The 18,583-nt window shown below is 39.7% G+C and overlaps 1 protein-coding gene across 3 annotated transcripts in view; it reads right to left on the bottom strand.

Annotated features, from left to right (window-relative positions):
* Positions 1-18,583, bottom strand: part of PKP4 (plakophilin 4) — a 97,947-nt gene that overhangs the window by 31,362 nt on the left and 48,002 nt on the right. For 2 of the 3 annotated variants that reach the window (XM_075430030.1, XM_075430027.1), the window contains exons 4-8: positions 12,643-12,677; positions 7,892-8,023; positions 7,547-7,737; positions 6,181-6,739; positions 1,012-1,203 (exon numbers count right to left, since the gene is read on the bottom strand). In XM_075430030.1, coding sequence (XP_075286145.1) covers positions 1,012-1,203; positions 6,181-6,739; positions 7,547-7,737; positions 7,892-8,023; positions 12,643-12,677 — 1,109 coding nt within the window. The remainder of the gene's footprint in view (positions 1-1,011; positions 1,204-6,180; positions 6,740-7,546; positions 7,738-7,891; positions 8,024-12,642; positions 12,678-18,583) is intronic. The other variant, XM_075430028.1, reaches the window with a different exon arrangement.

The raw sequence follows: 18,583 nt of genomic DNA on the forward strand, positions 1-18,583 counted from the left end.
ATTTCAAAGATTAAGCTGATTGTTTCAAAACCAGGAACATGTATCTTCCCGACATAACAGAGCTGTTGTGGTAGGCAAGTGGTATTAGGCAGACGGGCAAAGAGAGAACTCCCATTTCTAGTTCTATTTCCTCATTGGCACATCCTGACAAACTTAACTTGTTTACTCTAGGGCATAGAAGACAGGAGAACTGCAAAAACTGTTGCCTCCAACAAAAAGCAATTTTCAAACGTATGAAAACATGACATATGAATCAGACGCTTCCCTATAAATATTTCTACAGAGTTACTTGGTTTAATCGCTCTAATAATTTGAGAGTTTTTGGAAATTACTCCACTATACAAATTATTAATCAACCTTAAAGAACAAACTGCACTGCAACATGTACTACATTTCCCTTTACAGAAAATCAGTTCTAATACTAATCTAATGCCTAGGCACTTCATAACATCCAAGTAGCAAGGCTATGAAATGCTACAGAAATGTTTCAGTATACGATCTTCAGACATAGTATTTGAACATTATCCTTTTCTGAGAAGTTGAGCAAAACCAGTATTTTTATCGTGAAAGAAGTGGTAGGTAATTTAAGTGTGCAAGCTATCACTTCACTGTACTGACGAATTAAAAAAAGAAAATAAACTCAAATCATAAGAGAATGATGCACAGAGAATGCAAGAGGAAGCAATAAACATTTTGTGTCACGAAATACAGTTTGCTTGGATGTACCTGAGCGTGTGATAACGTTCTGACCCTAAGCTGACACTGATCTATAGCCCCAAGTAGTTCTTACAAACATCACAAATGCTTTTTATTCCTGCTGGTTATCTCAAGTCCTTCAAACCTAGTTTCTATTCTCTTAGTTTATGACATCTAGTTATTCTTCTCAACTGGCACTGCGTATCTCATACATGTTCTCCTATATGCCACAGGTCCCAGAAAACCTCCAGGCAGTAAATTCGGTGCGGCGCTGGGACAGGGTCAATGGAGGAGCTCTGGAAGCCCTTCACCCACCTGAGCCCGTCCGGTACAGTGCTGACTGGGACCCCTGGTGCAGCTCCACCGTTCCATGAGTCGGGCTGCGGTACACAGGGCTGTAGTAAGTTCTGCCTTCGTAGATGGGGGTGATGTGCAAGTCAGGAGATACTGCTGACCGCAATTCTTGTCCTAGCTGACTGTGTTGACTAGCATATGAGCTCCTCAAGCCTAAAACCAAGAAGAAGGAAGTATGTACATGGCCCGTATCAATTAAAAATAATAAAGCTGTCATGCTTGAATCTTTCTGCTTTTAGCCAAGAAAAGGTGTTAGCTACATCTACAGTTACAAAGATCTATTCATGAAGCTTCTTTCCATTATTATATGATTCATACTGATTTGTTGACAAAGTAGCATTTGTTTGATGAAAAATCTTGTCCATACACTGACAACTTGAAGTTTTCCAACTCAACTTTTTTGGTAGCATTTACAGTTGAAAGTCTAAACCATACAGAGTAAAAGCTAAGTCAGCACGCGCAGTTCACAGATTAAGCAATGACAAGGTAAGTTGTGAACCTGACAGAAACCCAGCTGTGAAACAGGGCACAGCCTAAAGGGGGTCACAATCCTGAAAGCGAAACAACACAGGAGGACTTTTGCAGGAGCAAAAGTCTTCTTGGTAGTAGCAGCAGAGATGTCAGCATGTGGAGAAAAGTCTTTATAAAAGTTATACATAAAAATTAAACCTTTATAAAGCTTTAAATAGCCCATGATATGTGTGTGTGTGTGTATATATATACACAGCTATGCTGCAGATGTACGAGTATGTCTTTTTTCACCTTGCCTTTCAGCTGTTCCTCTTGAATTCCTTTTAGCTTATCTGTCTCATTTAACTTAAATTCCTCATCAGTGGACCTCCTGCCACCACTTTTGCAGTGCCAGATCCAAGTCCATTATTGGCAGAGGTACAGAACAGCTCTTCAGTAACAGCATTCTGAATAGCACTGTACAAGTTCACACTTGATTCTCCTTGAGAACATTCTCCCCCCAGCTGCTCCACGTAAACTTCATTCACGTTGCCTAGAACTTCTTTCTGTGCATTCCAGCGTGTTACTGTATTTCTGTAGCCAGCACTGATCTGTCTTTCCTCTTACTACTTACGAACTGAATGAGCAACCAATCTCCCATTAAGTTCACTGTTGCCACCCTGATTAGGAGGTTAGTAGCACAGTCTTAATCCCGTACTTCTTTTTCAGTCCTGAACACTTTTTGACAGACAGCACATTGACTATCTAACACATGCTTTGGATACACATCGCTTCCTGGTGTTGGTGATGTACTAACTAGCTATCCTCCACCAACTTTCTCATCTATTTTTGATGCTCTAGTTTAAAGCATTCTAGTTCCCCTATTTTATAAGCTATACTTCCAGAGTCTACAAGAGAAGTACTAATATACTAACCTGGGGAGTGGAAAAATAGTTAGGATTTAGTTAGTTCTCAGAGTTCTTCACCATTTCCTATCCGAGCTTTGCCAGCTGCTGTGCTGCTCTTGGAACTGCGGGTACAGAACTTTTGCCACCGACAAGATGCACCACCCAAAGGAAAAGCTCTTCTGCACTCCTCTGTTTCTCCCCTACTCCTAAAAAAATTCTTTGGAAGCATTTCCTAATTGCTGTATTTCAACACTCCTCTCCAGTCTCCCACACTGCTGTACCACCTGCTTCGCTGCCTTACACGCTCCTGACCAATCGTCTCCTTGGCCGACCCTTTGGCTAGCTAAGTGCTAAACAAGCCTCAGATGCTCATATTTAGTAAAATATAACCCAAACTCATATTTATTTTCAAACTTAGTTTACTTGTAGAGTTGCTACATACCACTTTTGTCACCTACACCAACTCAGTTTTTGAATATTACGCTACCAGGAAAACTCTCTTTAATTCTGAAAAGCTTTTAACATCTTTATTCCAGTCTCTTGAATTTTTATTTCCTTTGAAACAATTACACAATACTCCTCCCTTTGCCTCGACGATGTACCTTGCCACGGGGTCCTCTTCCACTCTGACTTTTCTCTACAGCATTTTACAGTGGCCTGACCTCCCCTTCACCTCTTCTGAACTTACTCCAGGTCCTTCTGCTCTTGGCATTCCTCGTGCTTCCCTTCACAGACTGCTAACCTAATGTTTTCAATCTTACAACATACTTTTTTGTCATTTTTCTTGCCTAAAATTATATGAAGATTTTATCTACAACATCTACACACTGTATCAAATCATAAATTAACAGAGTTAGAAAAAAGTTATCACAAAAGTATGTAACATATGGGTGGCAGCGCCAAGGCAAACACATTTTTAAATGTTTAGTCATTCACAAGTTCAAGTAAGGCACACAACCACCATAACTCTTGGTTTTAAAAGATAGTTTACGAACTATTTTATAAAATTAATACTGTTTCGTCTGCTTTGGCATGTGTTGGGTTTGCGTGGCAAGGTTTTGGTAGCGGGGGGGCTACAGGGGTGGCTCCTGTGAGAAGCTGCCAGAAGCTGCCCCCATATCCGATGAGCCAGTGCCAGCCGGCTGCCAGCCGGACCCGCCGCTGGCCAAGGCCGGGCCCATCAGCGACGGCGGCAGCGCCTCTTGGGTAACATACGTAAGAAGGTGGAAAAAAACCCCCCTGCATAGAAGAATAGCAGCAGAGAGAAACCAGTGAGAATATGTGAGAAAGAACTCTGCAGGGCCCATGGTCAGTGCAGAAGGAGGGCAGGAGGTGCTCCAGGCGCCGGAGCAGAGGTTCTCTGCAGCCCACAGAGCAGACCATGGCGGGGCAGGCTGTCCCTGCAGCCCATGGAGGTTCACGGTGGAGCAGATCCCCACCTGCAGCCCATGGAAGACCTTACGCTGGAGCAGGGGGATGCCCAAAGGAGGCTGTGACCCCGTGAGGAGCCCGCGCTGAAGCAGGCTCCTGGCAGGAGTGGTGGCCCTGTGGAAAGAGAAGCCCATGCCAGAGCAGCTCATGGAGAACTGCAACCCATGGAAAGGACTCACGCTGGAGCAGCTGTGGAGCACTGTCTCCTGTGGGAGGGATCCCACGCTGGGGCAGGGGCAGAGAGTGAGGAGGAAGGAGCTGCAGACAGCGTGTGATGAACTGAGTGCAGCCCCCATTGCCTGTCCCCCTGCACCGCTGGGGGGGAGGAGGTAGAGAAAATTGGGAGTGAAATTCAGCCTGGGAAGAAGGAAGGGGTGGGGAGAAGGTGTTTTAAGATTTGGTTTTGTTTCTCATGATTCTAAATTGATTGGTGATAAATTAAATTAATTTTTCCCCAAGTCGCATCTGTTTTGCCTGTGATGGTAATTGGTGAGTGATCTGTCCCCTGTCCTTATCTTGACCCATGAGCCTTTCGTTGTATTTTCTCCTCCCTACCCAGCTGAGGATGTTTTGTGTAACCAAATGCATTCTGCATCTGAATATTTTTTTCCCCAAAAAATCACAGACATGCTCTATCTGAGTGTCTGCAAGGAAACTTTTGAGGGTCTCACATGTCATCACTAAGAAAACACATCTACAGGTGGTGAAACCAGCGGGACTTCAACAAAGCAAAGCAGGCAGCTGGACCTGCATCCAACGCAAAGCAGGCAGCTGGACCCACACCTCCCCGGCGGTGATGCTGCCTCCTGGGAAGACACTCCTCCGACTAACGTTACAGTTTTCCCAGAACATGCACCACATGATGCCCTTCATAAGAGACCGTAAGCACAGAGGGAAGAGAGGACCTCGCCACACGCCCATCCTCTCCTGCCGCTTACACAGCCCGGAAGGGCTCTGGATCGTACTGAAGGCTGCTACAGTACTAACCTTCCCCTGCATCCAAAATTCCTCTCAGAAAACTGACCATGTACAAATTTGAGTTTAAGATTTCAGGGTTTATATTAAACTGCTCCCTCTAAAGAAACATGAAAACTAATTTATACTAGAAAATGTATGAGTTTTTTTATAATACTGAGGGATTCTTACTCATCGTTTGTAACACAGAGAACAGGGAAGTCGCACCATTTCAAGCTTCCTAGACAGATCACAGTGGAGATGGCTATAAAATAAGATGCTCTCTACACGTCACTACCACAATTGCTAATTACTTCCTTAATACTAAAAGCATTAAATTTAAAACACCTGTTTCTGAATTACTGATTCACTATCCCAATAACTCCCTTTTTCTAAGGATGCATCAGTTCACCTGTTTAGACAAGGTGATATTCTCAAGCAGTAGTATTTGTAAAGTAACTTAATATTTTAGAGTACAAGATTGCTGTTAGATCACAAATTATGCAGCCCACTGGACTGCATGCATTTAAACTACTGAACAGCCTGTCATGTCAAACTGATTTTTTTTTTTTTTCCCCTCGTTATCAGACTGGTAGATTACTATGTCTTGCAAACAGAGGTGAGGGAGAAGACACCTTACACCTTCTGCTGAGGAATGAGAGTATTTTGGGATTCCTGCCGTACAATAGTTTGAAAGAAAAACCAGACATTGCAGTCTATTCAAAAGAGCATATGGTCCAACTGCAAAATCACCTTGCCTGTGCTCATTTAGATAAGGGTCAGAACAAATCCAGCAACACACACACAACTTAAGATGTAAAGTAACTGCATCTTAGTAAGAGCTGCCTCTCAGATGAACAGCTTCTACCTTTGAAGGCTTTATTTTAAGCTAATATTACATTGGTTACTCTACATTTAAGTCAAAGTACTTTGAGATAGCCTAGAAATTTTAGGGGAAAAAAGACTAAAATTCAGTAATGCCGAGTTACATATTTTAAGAAACAACTAGATGTAAACCCAGTTCAAACCTAGTATCTTTTACTTTGTTTATAACCTGCACATACATTTAAATGTACTTTATCCTCAAAAATACTGAAATGCCTGTGTTTGGAAGTCTCAGAATCTCACTTAGCTATTTAAAACATATGTTTTAATTTAATGCATGGCTAGCAATCTAGTAATTAAAGAGAAGGACAGTATTCACAAGGAACTTACAGTATTGATACATCGTGTTTGACATTAGTATTTACAATCGATTTGATGCATCTACTACAATTATGTCCTAGCACTACAAGGCTTCAGTCATAAAGCAACTACTGCATTACGGGGTTTCTGCAGCTGTAGGCCTGTACCAAGTTTTAAGCTGCGTCTTTACCTTTTTACTAACCTGTAAGGCTATCTGGACGTGGGGGCACCATTCTCTCATATATGTCATACTGTTGTCCATACTGTTCAATATCATGAATTGTTCTTTGCAGTGTTGTTCCCAAATGCTGTGGAACTGCAGTCATGCCAGAACGCTTTGGGGAAGAAGATCCCAGCTGAGTTTGGGATGGAGAAGCTACTCTGGTTTGTACGTCAGTAAGGGCAAGAGGAGAGCCAACTCTGACTGACGTTTGGTACTGGGAAGTCCCGCCGCTGGGATTTGCCGTCTGTCTGGATGTCACCGAGCCGATGCGCCGCACAGCTGTCGGGGAGGCAGGTCTCTGCGCGGCATACGGGGATGCTGCCCGCTGTACTGGCAGAGTAGTGGATGAATACGCGTGAGAGGTAAGGGATCTTTGCTCAGTAACCGATGGAGAACCATAGCCGCTACCCAGGGACGCTCGCAGCGACCCCCTGGAAGGGGAAACACCTGTGCTGACCATGTAAGAGGGAGACTGTGCTCTGGATGGGACTGAACTGACACGTCTCATGACTCGGTTGGTAACAGTATTAACTGAAGGCTGTTTGAAAACAAAAACATTTATTAGTTTTATCATTTAGGACATGTAGTGGATACTTTTCTCCATATGACAGAGAAGTCCAAGAAATGCACACAAATTAACAATATATAAAAGCAGCTGAAGAGTAGCTTTCACCCTAAACATAATTCCTTCAAGTTCTCCTGTAACTTTTTTCTAACCAGCATTTCTTAATCTATAAAACAGCAATTTAACATTAAAAAACCTGCCGTTCCTCATTCTTATTTGGCTGTCTATGTTAATATGCACCTATGCTTTCTTTGCTCACTACTCTACCACTTTGGAAAGTCAGGAACTGTAATGCAAAGAGTTCTAGTATAAGCTAATAAAGTTTTGTCAATTAGTGTCTTACTATCATTCTAATTAATGAAAAAGGAGGGGAGAAGAGCTAGAAGCAGTAGAATGTACAAGAACAGAAATATCATCTTCCTTTAATCACTTTCTTTACACACAGGCTAAATCCTAGGAAGTTTTCCCCAATATCACAGTTGAATTTTACGGAAGTGGTACTTTCTTGATAGTATATCAGCAGCATACTCTGCAGTCAGGAGTCCTCAGAAGTTTTACTTAATTTCAGCTCCAGTGAATGAACTGGATCACATGCACGCTCCTTTCAGCAAACTAGTCTGTCTGCTACAAGTGATTTCTGCTTTTTAACCAGTGAAGGTGTTAAATAAGTGTAATTTAATAACATTAATTCCAGCCTATACAAAGGTTGGTCCAGCGATACAATTATTGTTTTCAAAACTGTGTTGCAGACAGAGATAAAGTGTACTGTTTTGAGCATACCTGGACTGATGTCTGCCCTTCCGCTCGCAAGCTTCTCACCAAATGGTTATTAGCAGTTCCAACTAGGGAATGCTGCTGTCTGTTTTCTGATTTGCTCAAGTTTTGGCTGTTATGAAAACTGCTTACTTCCTGGTAACCACTGTCAGAATAAGAATTCATTTGTGTTGAACTTCTTGAGTTACCTACAGACCCTGTAGATATGAAGCCAGCATAAGAATAAAAGCATTCAACGACTTCACAAAAAATATTATGTAACTTTGTTATTTGTTGCATTCATAACTGTATTACATTGTTATACAATCAATACCAAAATATATTCTAATATTTAAAATGCACACAACAGACCCTCACTTTCATGGAGAGATGTCTGTTCTGGTGAGTAGAGGTTCCTCTGCTCTGGTTCTGTCCTAATGTCATAGGCATTGGTATGAACACTCTCTGACACTTGCAGTTTGTTCACACTGGTGGCTGGAGGATCTGAAAGAATAAATGAATCAGATAAATCCAATGTTTCATACGTAAGTTTCCTGTAAACTCAATCACAGCAATTTTCTCACACATACTAACGGAGAACTTCAACACTAACAGAGCCTACTGATAGACAGATATCATCTACCAAATGAAATGAAAAGAACGTTAATACTAATGGCCAAGAATCTTGCTTCTTGTAGTTTTAATGTAGTTCTACCATTCTAATTTTTCAAATGTAAGTTGCAATCTGCTTTAATGAAAAATGTAATTGATTACCTCGTAAGTATACTTTGCAGAGTAGAAAGATTATGCAACTGTGTTGTAGCGCACAGAAGATAGCTATCACTTTTATTAAGGTCCTATAATCTCAAGAGCTTCATAGGTAAAAGGTTGAGTTGAATTTCATCCTTCTTTGTGTATCATCAACAGAAGTTGCAAATTTTACAAAAGATTGCTCTAAATTTTATGCATTTTTTACTTCATATACTACTATCCAAATGTTTACTTTTTAATGACTGTTATGCTAACTTGAGTTCTAAGTATATTAGCTGAACTTTACGGACAGCAAAATGTCATCATGCATAAGAGAAAGCAAAGGAGACACCACAACACTGTTATGCAAAAGGAAAAAGTTAAAACATAGTTTAGAAAAAAAGGACAAAGAGGAGGACACGAAACAACAAGAAAAACAGAATCAAAATTATTTTGACAGAAATATTAAGCATTCAATTGCCATCATGCTATGCTTATTGATGAAGAACAAGCATCAGAGATGCAGTACAGAATCCGAATCATCTAGGTTGGAAAGACCCTTAAGATCATCGAGTCCAACCATAAACCCAATGCTGCCAAGCCCACCACTAAACCATGTCCCTAAGTGCCACATCCACACGTCTTTTAAACACCTCCGGGGACGGTGACTTCCCTGGGGAGCCTGTTCCAGTGCCTGACAACCCTTTCGGGGACAAAATTTTTCCCAATACCCAATCTAAACGTCCCCTAAATAAGGCGCATAGGAAATGTGTGTTACATGTAAAGCTAACATCAGATAGGTACCTTCCTGCTGAAGAAATACATGAATGAGTCTGGAGTGGAAACCAAAAGAAACATGCTAAGAAGCAACGGTCCAGTAAAAACGTCTGCGACTGCTTCATGTCAAAAGCTGTGAGTTGTGGAGAGCGAAGCCTGCTAAGCACTCTGACACGAGTACAACAGCACGTCACAGAAAGAGGCAAAACTATGAGGAGTTTGAAGAAATCTGACGCTAGGAGGAGGACGAAAAAAAGGGTTGAAATAAAGTCCATGCAACACCTAACAAAAGCTCTCTGAAACTGAGCAAGAATACCGTGATATAAAATCTAGAGGCACTCACAGAAAAAAATCCCACACAAAACCAACAAAACACAAAGCAAAAAAACCCTGACAGACGAGCTATTGGAAATTCTTTATAACAGTTGTTATTACAGCATACTTCAAAAGAGAAATAAAAACCATAAATGTATTTGTACCTATCAAGCCGTAAAAAAATACTGATTGTTACCAATAGCTCTACACAAAATGCTGGTGTCTCACTATTTGCACAATTGGCCATAATGGAACTTTCATACTAAAAATGTTGCTCGTTAATTGCTATTATGAGTAATGTTTGAACATTATTCAAATACCAGATTAAAAAACATATTAGAAAAATCAGTACATCTTGGAAATTACAGCTAGTCATCCCAGTTATTTATCAGTAGTACATTCTTAGGTCAAAACCATCCAGTAAAATCTGACGCTAATTAATTTACTATAATAGGAGTATTATGACCAAATTTAATTAAGATTTAATGAGAAGTGTTACTATACTTCTGTTAATTTAATCATCAGTATGCCTAGAAATGATACAGAGAACCAACACTGAAATAACTCACCCTAACAGCTCGGGTTACACTAACTCGATAACATATAACAGACATCAGTGGGTATTACGTATTCTTTACAATAAAATACTTGTGGGGACTGGGACATTTACATTATAATTATACACAACTTCGGTATTTTAATCGCCTATCTTTTCTGCTTCAATAATTCAAGGCCCTGTTATTTTAGTTACTTGATACCACATGATACTAAATCAACCTGACAAATAATCAGTTTGGGAGAAACACACAGAAGAATAAAGTTCAATTGTGCAGTGCCATACAGATGTTCCTCAGACAGAGGTCTGAACCAAAACCTCACTTCCATCACACATTTGCCACCAAGCAAATGCTTTCTCAATGTCCCTAACAAAGGCAAGAATGGACAATAAAACGAATTGTTGTCCTTCTAGCTCTCTCTGCTACTATAAATAATGAGAAGAGTGCCCTGAATAAAATAATAGCCTCTTTATAAATGGCTGCTGATCTAATATTCTATTTATAAGCATCTGCAAAACAACATCATTTTATATTTCTGTTAAAAATTCAGTATAATTCTACCGATGCATAAAGCAATTACAGCTACAGTCACGTCTTATCACATCCTCTACTGAGGTTTTTATGATATAAACTACTATCCAGAGTCAGGAAAAAAAGGTGATTTAAGGGAGTGTTTTCATGCAACTTTAAGTTTAGTATGTTTCAGCTTGCAGTTGATAAAACATCATCTAGTGACACCTCTTCAAAACAAAGCTCAAGAATGAATCTGTAAGTAAAACCTACAATCATGCTATAATCACAACATAAACATTAAATGAAATGTATATCACAAAATGCTAAGCAAATAACATATTTTTTCAAACATGCCCACTTCTGAGCAATTACTCCAGAAAAGCCTTACTTTAGATACACAGAGATGTGAGAAACCTAGATTTATATTAACACATAGTGTTTAAACAGAAATATGATTTTTTGCCATATGCTAAGCAACTTCTTAGCAAGGATGTGAACAGAAGATTTCTACAGAAAAGAAACGCACAAATGGGAGGAGAGAATTAAAGGGTAAAATAAAAATATGAGCTGGATAGATGAAAGAAAAAGAGAGGAACTAACAGAAAGTCAAGGAGAAAAATAAACAATAGACAGAGAATAAGTTACAGGAAAAACTGAGGAGGAAATAAAGAAATGGAATGCAATTAGATGAGATAAATCAGTAAAACAACGACCGAGATCTGTCAGAAGGTATCTTCACCAGTTCTGAACTGTCACTGGAACATTACAGAAACAGAGGAAATAATGCGATTTAAAAAAAGAATAATTCCACATTGAAAGAATAAGTAAAACCGATTTCTCAATTACTTGAAAAAACAAATTTTACTTCTGTCTAGAAACATTGCTAAAACAGTACCTGGAAAGCATCACCATGACTAGCAAAACTGAAATGCCACGACAAGTAGGCTGTTGAGCGTATTAGACTTAAAAGAAAGGAAAAGAAAGGAAAAAAGCTAATGTGTGCCTCAGCTGAGGTGATACCAGGATGGCAACCGAAACCATGTAAACACAGGTATATACAAGTTTAAGAGCTCAGTCTCTAAACAAAACAAACAGGGAGAAGGGAAAGTAGACAGTTTGAGATGTACCTACCTAAAACAGTCACAACTACCATAATTACGAACACGTTTGAGTGAACAAGCAGATAACTACAAAGTGTTATTCTTCGTACAGCAGAAACTAGGTAGCTCTTCAAACTGCATGCGTCCGTACATACAGATAAGACACTAACAGTATGCAGAATTTGGTTAATGAATCTCCGAACAAGCTACCTACACTGCTAATTGCATTCTGATTACATTAGACCAGTTTTGCTTAACACATTCTTTGAAGAGTACGTGATTGAACCGGAGACGCACGATGCAGTGCAAAAAGCAGCTGGTAGGGAGTCCAGGTCCCATTTCTGCTCCTGCTGTGTGGTTTGACGTGTTGACTCCTGCACACACACTTCATCACTCTGAAGAGATGGCCACTGCTCAGAAGAGTGACTCTTCAGTGTTAAACATTTTAACTGATGCAAAAACCCTAACCAGTTGAATGCTCTGATGTGTGAAGGATAGACTGGATTATTTCAGCAGACACTGGAATGTCACTTTTAAGACACAGTCCTAGCCATGTCACCTAAGATACTCAAGAGTAGATGTAGAAGTACTACAAGACAAACATTTCTTGTTTTGGAAAGAAAGTTCAAGCTATCCTGAGATACAAAAATAGAAAAAGTACTCAGAAAAACCTTCCCTTACTGCAGATTTTGTCAGTTAAATAAGAGTATCTGTAAAAAGAAAATTGGTTTTCAAGCTTAAAACATACAGTATTTTTTCATGATCCTTACCTGTCAAGGGGAAGACTCAAAAGTATTTTTGAATTAATTGCAAAGGAGACCAAATACCCAAGATTTTTGTTATGGTCACATCTCACACAAAAACGCAAAGGCACAAAAAGGTGCAAGAAAAGTACCTGCAACTACCTCTAAGCCAAAGCAACATTTTACAGTAACAGAGGAACACCCAAGCCTCTTCATGCATGACAAAGAATATTAATGTTATACTTCAGAAAAGATACTTGATATGTAGCACTGCTGCTGATGTTCAGTTTGCTTCAAAACAAGCAACAAACGCCAAGAAAATAAAGTTTTTTGGGCTTCAAACAAAATGTACACATAAAAGATAATACCTGACGATCTCCAGGGAAATGACTTCTCAGTAGAGCTGCAGAGAGAAAAAAAATTATCACAAAAATGAACCATGTGGCTAGTTTGGATTTTTTTTTTTAATCTTTTAACCAAAGCATACAAAATTGTACAAAAACCCCAGCAGATAAAGTTTCGACAGCCCCTGTAAATAACACTCTGCAGCACTTCACACCTGACAACTAAACCACTAGTTATTGATTTGAATTTTGTATTATTCAGTGCGAATGCCCTGTAACTTACTATATGGCAAATTATTAAGAGGCATAGCCTATCTGCAACAGACAGGTAAGAGCATGATTTAGGATTTATACGCACTTCCTATTTAAGGCGTAATGACGTAAATAAAACAGTAAAGAGCAAGCGCTGAGAGTCACCCGTGTATGCTCAGCAGTGAGCAAGCGCTTCAGAGACCGGAGCGCTCGCTGCTCGTGGTACGGGCTAGCAAAGGCAGTTTGGGAATCCCAGTTCTAGAGCATTTAGCTTCTACAAGTAATACAGTTCAAAAAAAGCCAAACAGAAACAATTTTTACTGTTATTTCATTTTCCAGTTTTCCAGAGAGAATTCTGATCCTTTGCATGAGACGAGAAGCGAGATCATCTGACACACCAGAACTCGTACACCTCTAGGTGTGAACAGGTACCAGAAACGCCTTAAGAAACAGCTATTTCACAAGGCCACGCAGGTGTTTAGTATCAGTGTAAACCCCTACTTCTCCTGTATTTTTCCAATAACTATTTTATATCAAACTACGTTAACTATTTTGTTTCTTCTACGAAGCAATGTTCTTTCATGTGTTGATTATAGTACAGATGCACGGCTACCTTTGCAGAGAAATGCAAAATTCATCCACGTATTAAAATTAGGTACTTTTTTCCATAAAAATATTTACAGTATTTCCTCACTACAGATGAACTATCAAACTTTGAATATTACATCATTCTTGCAATGATTATAAGCTGCTATTTTCCATAGAAAAAGCTATTTAAAGGAAAAATAGGCAAGTCCATCAGATTTTATAACTTCTAAATATCAGCGTGAAACTGTGATATAGTGTAAAATGTATTTATTTCTAAATTAGTATTATTTATTTTACTTCTTTCTACCACAGCTACCAGTTACAACAAACTTTAGCACAGCAACACGGACAATATTAAATACTTATTTTCTAAAATAAAAGCAATTCTTTAGGAGCCTTTGTTGGAAACCAAGTATTTGTGTATAATACAATTGCATACTACCACAAACCAAGCTACGATTACAATGAAATTTAAAGAGAAAGGAGAATTTGAATGCAGGCTTCAAGTGTCTGAAAGCCAATTTCACATCTAGGTAGTAACAGAATTTTTACTACCTACTGGCTATTCTTTCCCTCAGTCTACAATGTTAGTGACTTTTGGGGTGCTACATCAATTTTTTTCTTTAGAATGTACAGAAAGGGGACCAGCTCAATAGACTGAAACTTGGCATACAGAGTTACAGGTGAGGAGCTGAACTCCAGATTCAGACTTCCCAGACTCATCTGCCTTCAGAAGTTTCTTGGTGTTCTACTGTATTCCTGAGATACTTGGGGAGAGAAGGGTGCTCGAACACAGATTCTATCGAATCCAGATGCATGCCTGAACTTTCACAGATATCTCTTTCCTGAAGGACCATCCTGTCCAAGCCCAGAAGCACAAGTATCTTTAGTTCAGACAAAGATGAAATCACTTAGCAGTACTGGAACACAAATCCAATGCAAGAAACACTAAGTAAGTACATAAACAAAACCAAACTACACGTCAAAACAGGGTAAGCCACTAGTTCAACTGAACGTCACCCTCTGGCTTTAACTACCGCAGTTTAAGAACCCACCATACAACAAGCAGCAGCCACCTTCCCCAAAACTCAGGTCCTGTCACCATCTAAGTTCTGTCCTTCCACCCACGTGCTAAGTCAGATGGATTACTTTAAACTACCTTTAGTGGTATAGTTTGAATTCGTATTTAAACAAACCAGATTTCGCATGACAGAACCTGCAAAGGTATTTCAGGCAAGAAGGTCATAGCCTCCAGCTAACAGGAGGTAATCAACGGCTCCAGCCAGTTATTTCTCAAGCTATGACAACTTCCTCTGCAGAAGAACAGCCTAAGTGAACACGGTACATGAGCTAGATAGCTCTGAAAACCCAAAAGTATCTAGAGACACCTGGAACTCTGCAGCAAAAGAACTGCATTACCATCACCCGGCTATTCCAGAGCAGCAAGCAGTGCTAAGACCACCAGCCCTCCACTTTCGCAGTCTTGGGCTAAAGATGATTCAATTTAAATAAAAAGTGTAAAATATTTCTCATTTCTAGTACACTGCCATTGAATCTAACTAGTGCATTAACTCCAGAATGCTTCTGTGGCATATTTTGGGGATTGTTAACTACATGCCAAGGTAAATTCTGTGCAACTTCACTGGCTTTTTGCTTGCATACTGAAATGTAACTATTTTGATGCAACCTTTAAAAATATTTCTATTGTTAAAAATTCATTAGAAAATTTGTACCAAAACTGGTATTGAATTCAAAAGAATTTGTAAAAAAAAAAAGAATGAATTATAGTTATTGAAAGCTGAGTTATGTTAATCTGCATGAGTTCTTTACAGCATATATTCTTCCCTCCTCACTGAGTAAACTTAGACATCATGGGTTCTTTAATCACTTACTGTTAGCCTACTCATTAATACTTTGCTCCATTGAAATTAAGAAACAGGAAGACTATTTAATAGATACTGTGAACACTGGCCCCAGAATTCTTATGCTAACGGAACATCAAGCTTTACACTCTTCACTTCTTACTTTATTCCTCAGACTTTCTGGAAACTCCATTCCTTGTAGTGTGATGACATCATTCTGTGGTACTAAAAAAGGTAAAAAGGGCTAAGCATACAGCAATGCTTTCCTCTTACATACACAAGACTATACCAAATCCCAAACATACCTCTGCCCAGCACAACACACCTGGCCAAGTGAACTTTCTTTGCATCTACAGGGCTTACGAACAGTAAAGGTTGCTCTGGCCACGGGCTGTAAGCAGAAAACTACTTCATGAACAATTGAACTGGTTAAGAAATTAACTTGGTTCTTATTAAATTATTTATGCAGAATTCCAGCATCTACCACCTACTGACTTCACCACCTTACAGATAAAATGGTTTGAAGTTATAGATCTTTCAGCTTTGATTACAAAGTCTAATGTGTTCAGCTGTTTACAAATGAGCGTGGCCAAGTAACACACCACCAGCGAGAAGCTGCCGCCATTACCTAGTCCGCACACTCTCTCCTCCTGGTATTAACACGTAATATACCTAAAGACAGCCCACACACGGTGCACTGCCCTTCTGAAACTACTTCATTTTAGCCCACTATTATCCTTGGAAAAGAATTCGGTTAGTATGGTAGACAAGCAGGAATAGTATTTTTCTTTCAGAACCGTTTTGTATAATGTGTATCATTTTCAGTTTAAAAAGTTCGAGATAAATATTACTACAGTATAGCAGCTATTTTTAAATGCTACAGAAGGAAAGCACAGATAAAATATTAGACATATGGTCATGTACATAACATGAATTTTCCATTCTAAATCTGCTTTTCAAGAGCACAAAGAACAAGTGAAATAAAAACATAACTCTACACTAAGTCCATATAAAATATATATGTTGAAACACTAAGTTTTTAGCCAGTAACACAAATATTTGGCAACTGAAGATGGAGTATTTATACAAACTCTGCTGAAATCAATCCTGTCACTTTTTTTATTTGCTCCCCCCCCTCACTTCTATTTCCTAAGTATCTCAATTTCTTAATTTGTTTTGGGGTTGGGTTTTTTTTGTCCCTTTCTTAATTTCACACCTTTTCTTTGCCATCTTCTACCTTACCACCAAAGCCAATGTAATGTCTTCGAAACAAAACTGAACTACCTGCCAGTCTGGGGGGCGTCGGGGGATGTGACAGTGGAAAAGGTTTCATATGCAGCCCTTTAGAGACAAAGCCTACTACGCAGCACTGGTACCATTTCACATGCTTCAAGCGACAGCTCTCAGATACACGCTTTCCAGCTCTGGATTTCCAAGTGAGAAGGGGAGGTCAGTGCCCATCTCAGCCGAACGGCTTAGGCAGCTCAACGACTCGGCCACGCTTCCAAGGCCAGGTGGGCGGTCGAGGTCAGGCCCAGGCCTCCGACAGTACCTGCGCATGGCACGGCAAAGCTACAGCAACAACACCAAAACCTACGACTATTACAGATTTCTCATTTTTGTTAAGATGTCTTAAGCAGTACATTATTTTTTAAAAACTATGTAAACACAGCTATGATCTTCAGTTTCTAGACTGGTCAGTTAAATTCTTGGTGCTGCACACATCTTTTGCAGGTATTATATGACATGAAACAATTTAAGCCTGTTAATAATAGCAAGCATTGTGTAAGATGAAATGTATTTCTGATTTATACAGTACCGCTTGAGAGAAAAGCGGTGAGTTCCATTGCCTATCTTCAGTGTTTGAATATACCGCTGTTGTCATCAAAAAAGGGCAACAGCTGAAAAAATTAAGAATTATTTATTAAATATTTTTAGAACGGTGAAAAGCGTAAAAAGCTAAATATATAATTCCGTTGAAAATTTATGTACTTCACACATATATTTTTGGTATTTTAGTTTACTGCTTTGCTACACTTTCATCATTGGAATACATCTGTTCCGTCAGGCACCCAGCAGAAGATGGTTTATTCCCAGGGATTCGTGCTCGCTGCTTCGGCAGAGCTGCCAGCCAAAACTTCAGCGCCTGTTGAGACTGACTGACTTGTCCTTTATCTTCCATTTTAAACATCTACATGCAGAATGTGTTTACAATTATACGCAGTATGAAGGCTTAAAGCTTTATATGACTAAAGTCTTGGTATATGCGGATTTTTCTAACAAAAATGACACACATTAAGCTCCATAGATTTGTAATACACATTACAAGCAACTGGCAACCATTACAATCAGTATAATGAAAATTCATATTTTTGTTTTTCTTATCGCTACAGGTTAGTAAAATTTGCACAAACATTTCAACTAAACAAGGTAATTATCAGCTTTTCTGACAGCTACCTTCTTGTCTTCACTCCTGTGCCCAACTCCTGTACGTATCCTGCTAGATGCTGTACGAAGCACCACAGTCATCCTGTGTCCCGCGCACGGCTGGCACTGGGACAGCAGGACAGCACACCACCCATCACCGACACCTTCCTACCAGTGCCACCAAACCGCCACTCCCAGTGCAGGTCTCTGGTGTGTTTCACTGTCTTCGGAAAAAATGAACAATCCTCCAAGTGTTACCTCAGCTGAACGATGAGCCACAGGAACCACCACGACCCTGCCTGCCCTGCCAGCGCGCCGGGCGCTTTCAGAGGGCAGCAGGTTAACAGGCACCACCTGATCCGTCCTACTACAGGCTCCCGGTCACCTTGCATGAGGGCTCGTACGAGCGGTCACCATAACTCAGCCGGCAGACAGTCACTCACTGCGCCGCATGCTGTAGTGTGCCGTAGATACACATTCACAGCAAAAATAACAATCCTGTTTTGTAACCCAGTCTACTATCAGGTAAGATAATAAGTATTTACATACAGAGCTGAATTCAATATTAAATCATCACTCTTCAATTTATCACCAGAGCAACTCATCAGTAAGCTACGTGCTTTTTTTTTAATCTGAACATCAGCCAATTGCATAAAAACCCCCAAATTCCTCAATTCTACTGGCATTCAAAAGCCTTGACTGAACTTCAGAAAAGCTTACAGTCTGGGTAAACAGAAAACAAAAATATGAATACTGGAGCTACAGCAAGGAACTCTGCAAGTTTCACTCATTTTTGATGTAGATATGCAAAAAATAAGCATTTCCAAATTTCTGTG

This window comes from Opisthocomus hoazin, chromosome 9, assembly GCF_030867145.1.
Source record: "Opisthocomus hoazin isolate bOpiHoa1 chromosome 9, bOpiHoa1.hap1, whole genome shotgun sequence".
Classification (NCBI taxonomy): Eukaryota; Metazoa; Chordata; class Aves; order Opisthocomiformes; family Opisthocomidae; genus Opisthocomus; species Opisthocomus hoazin.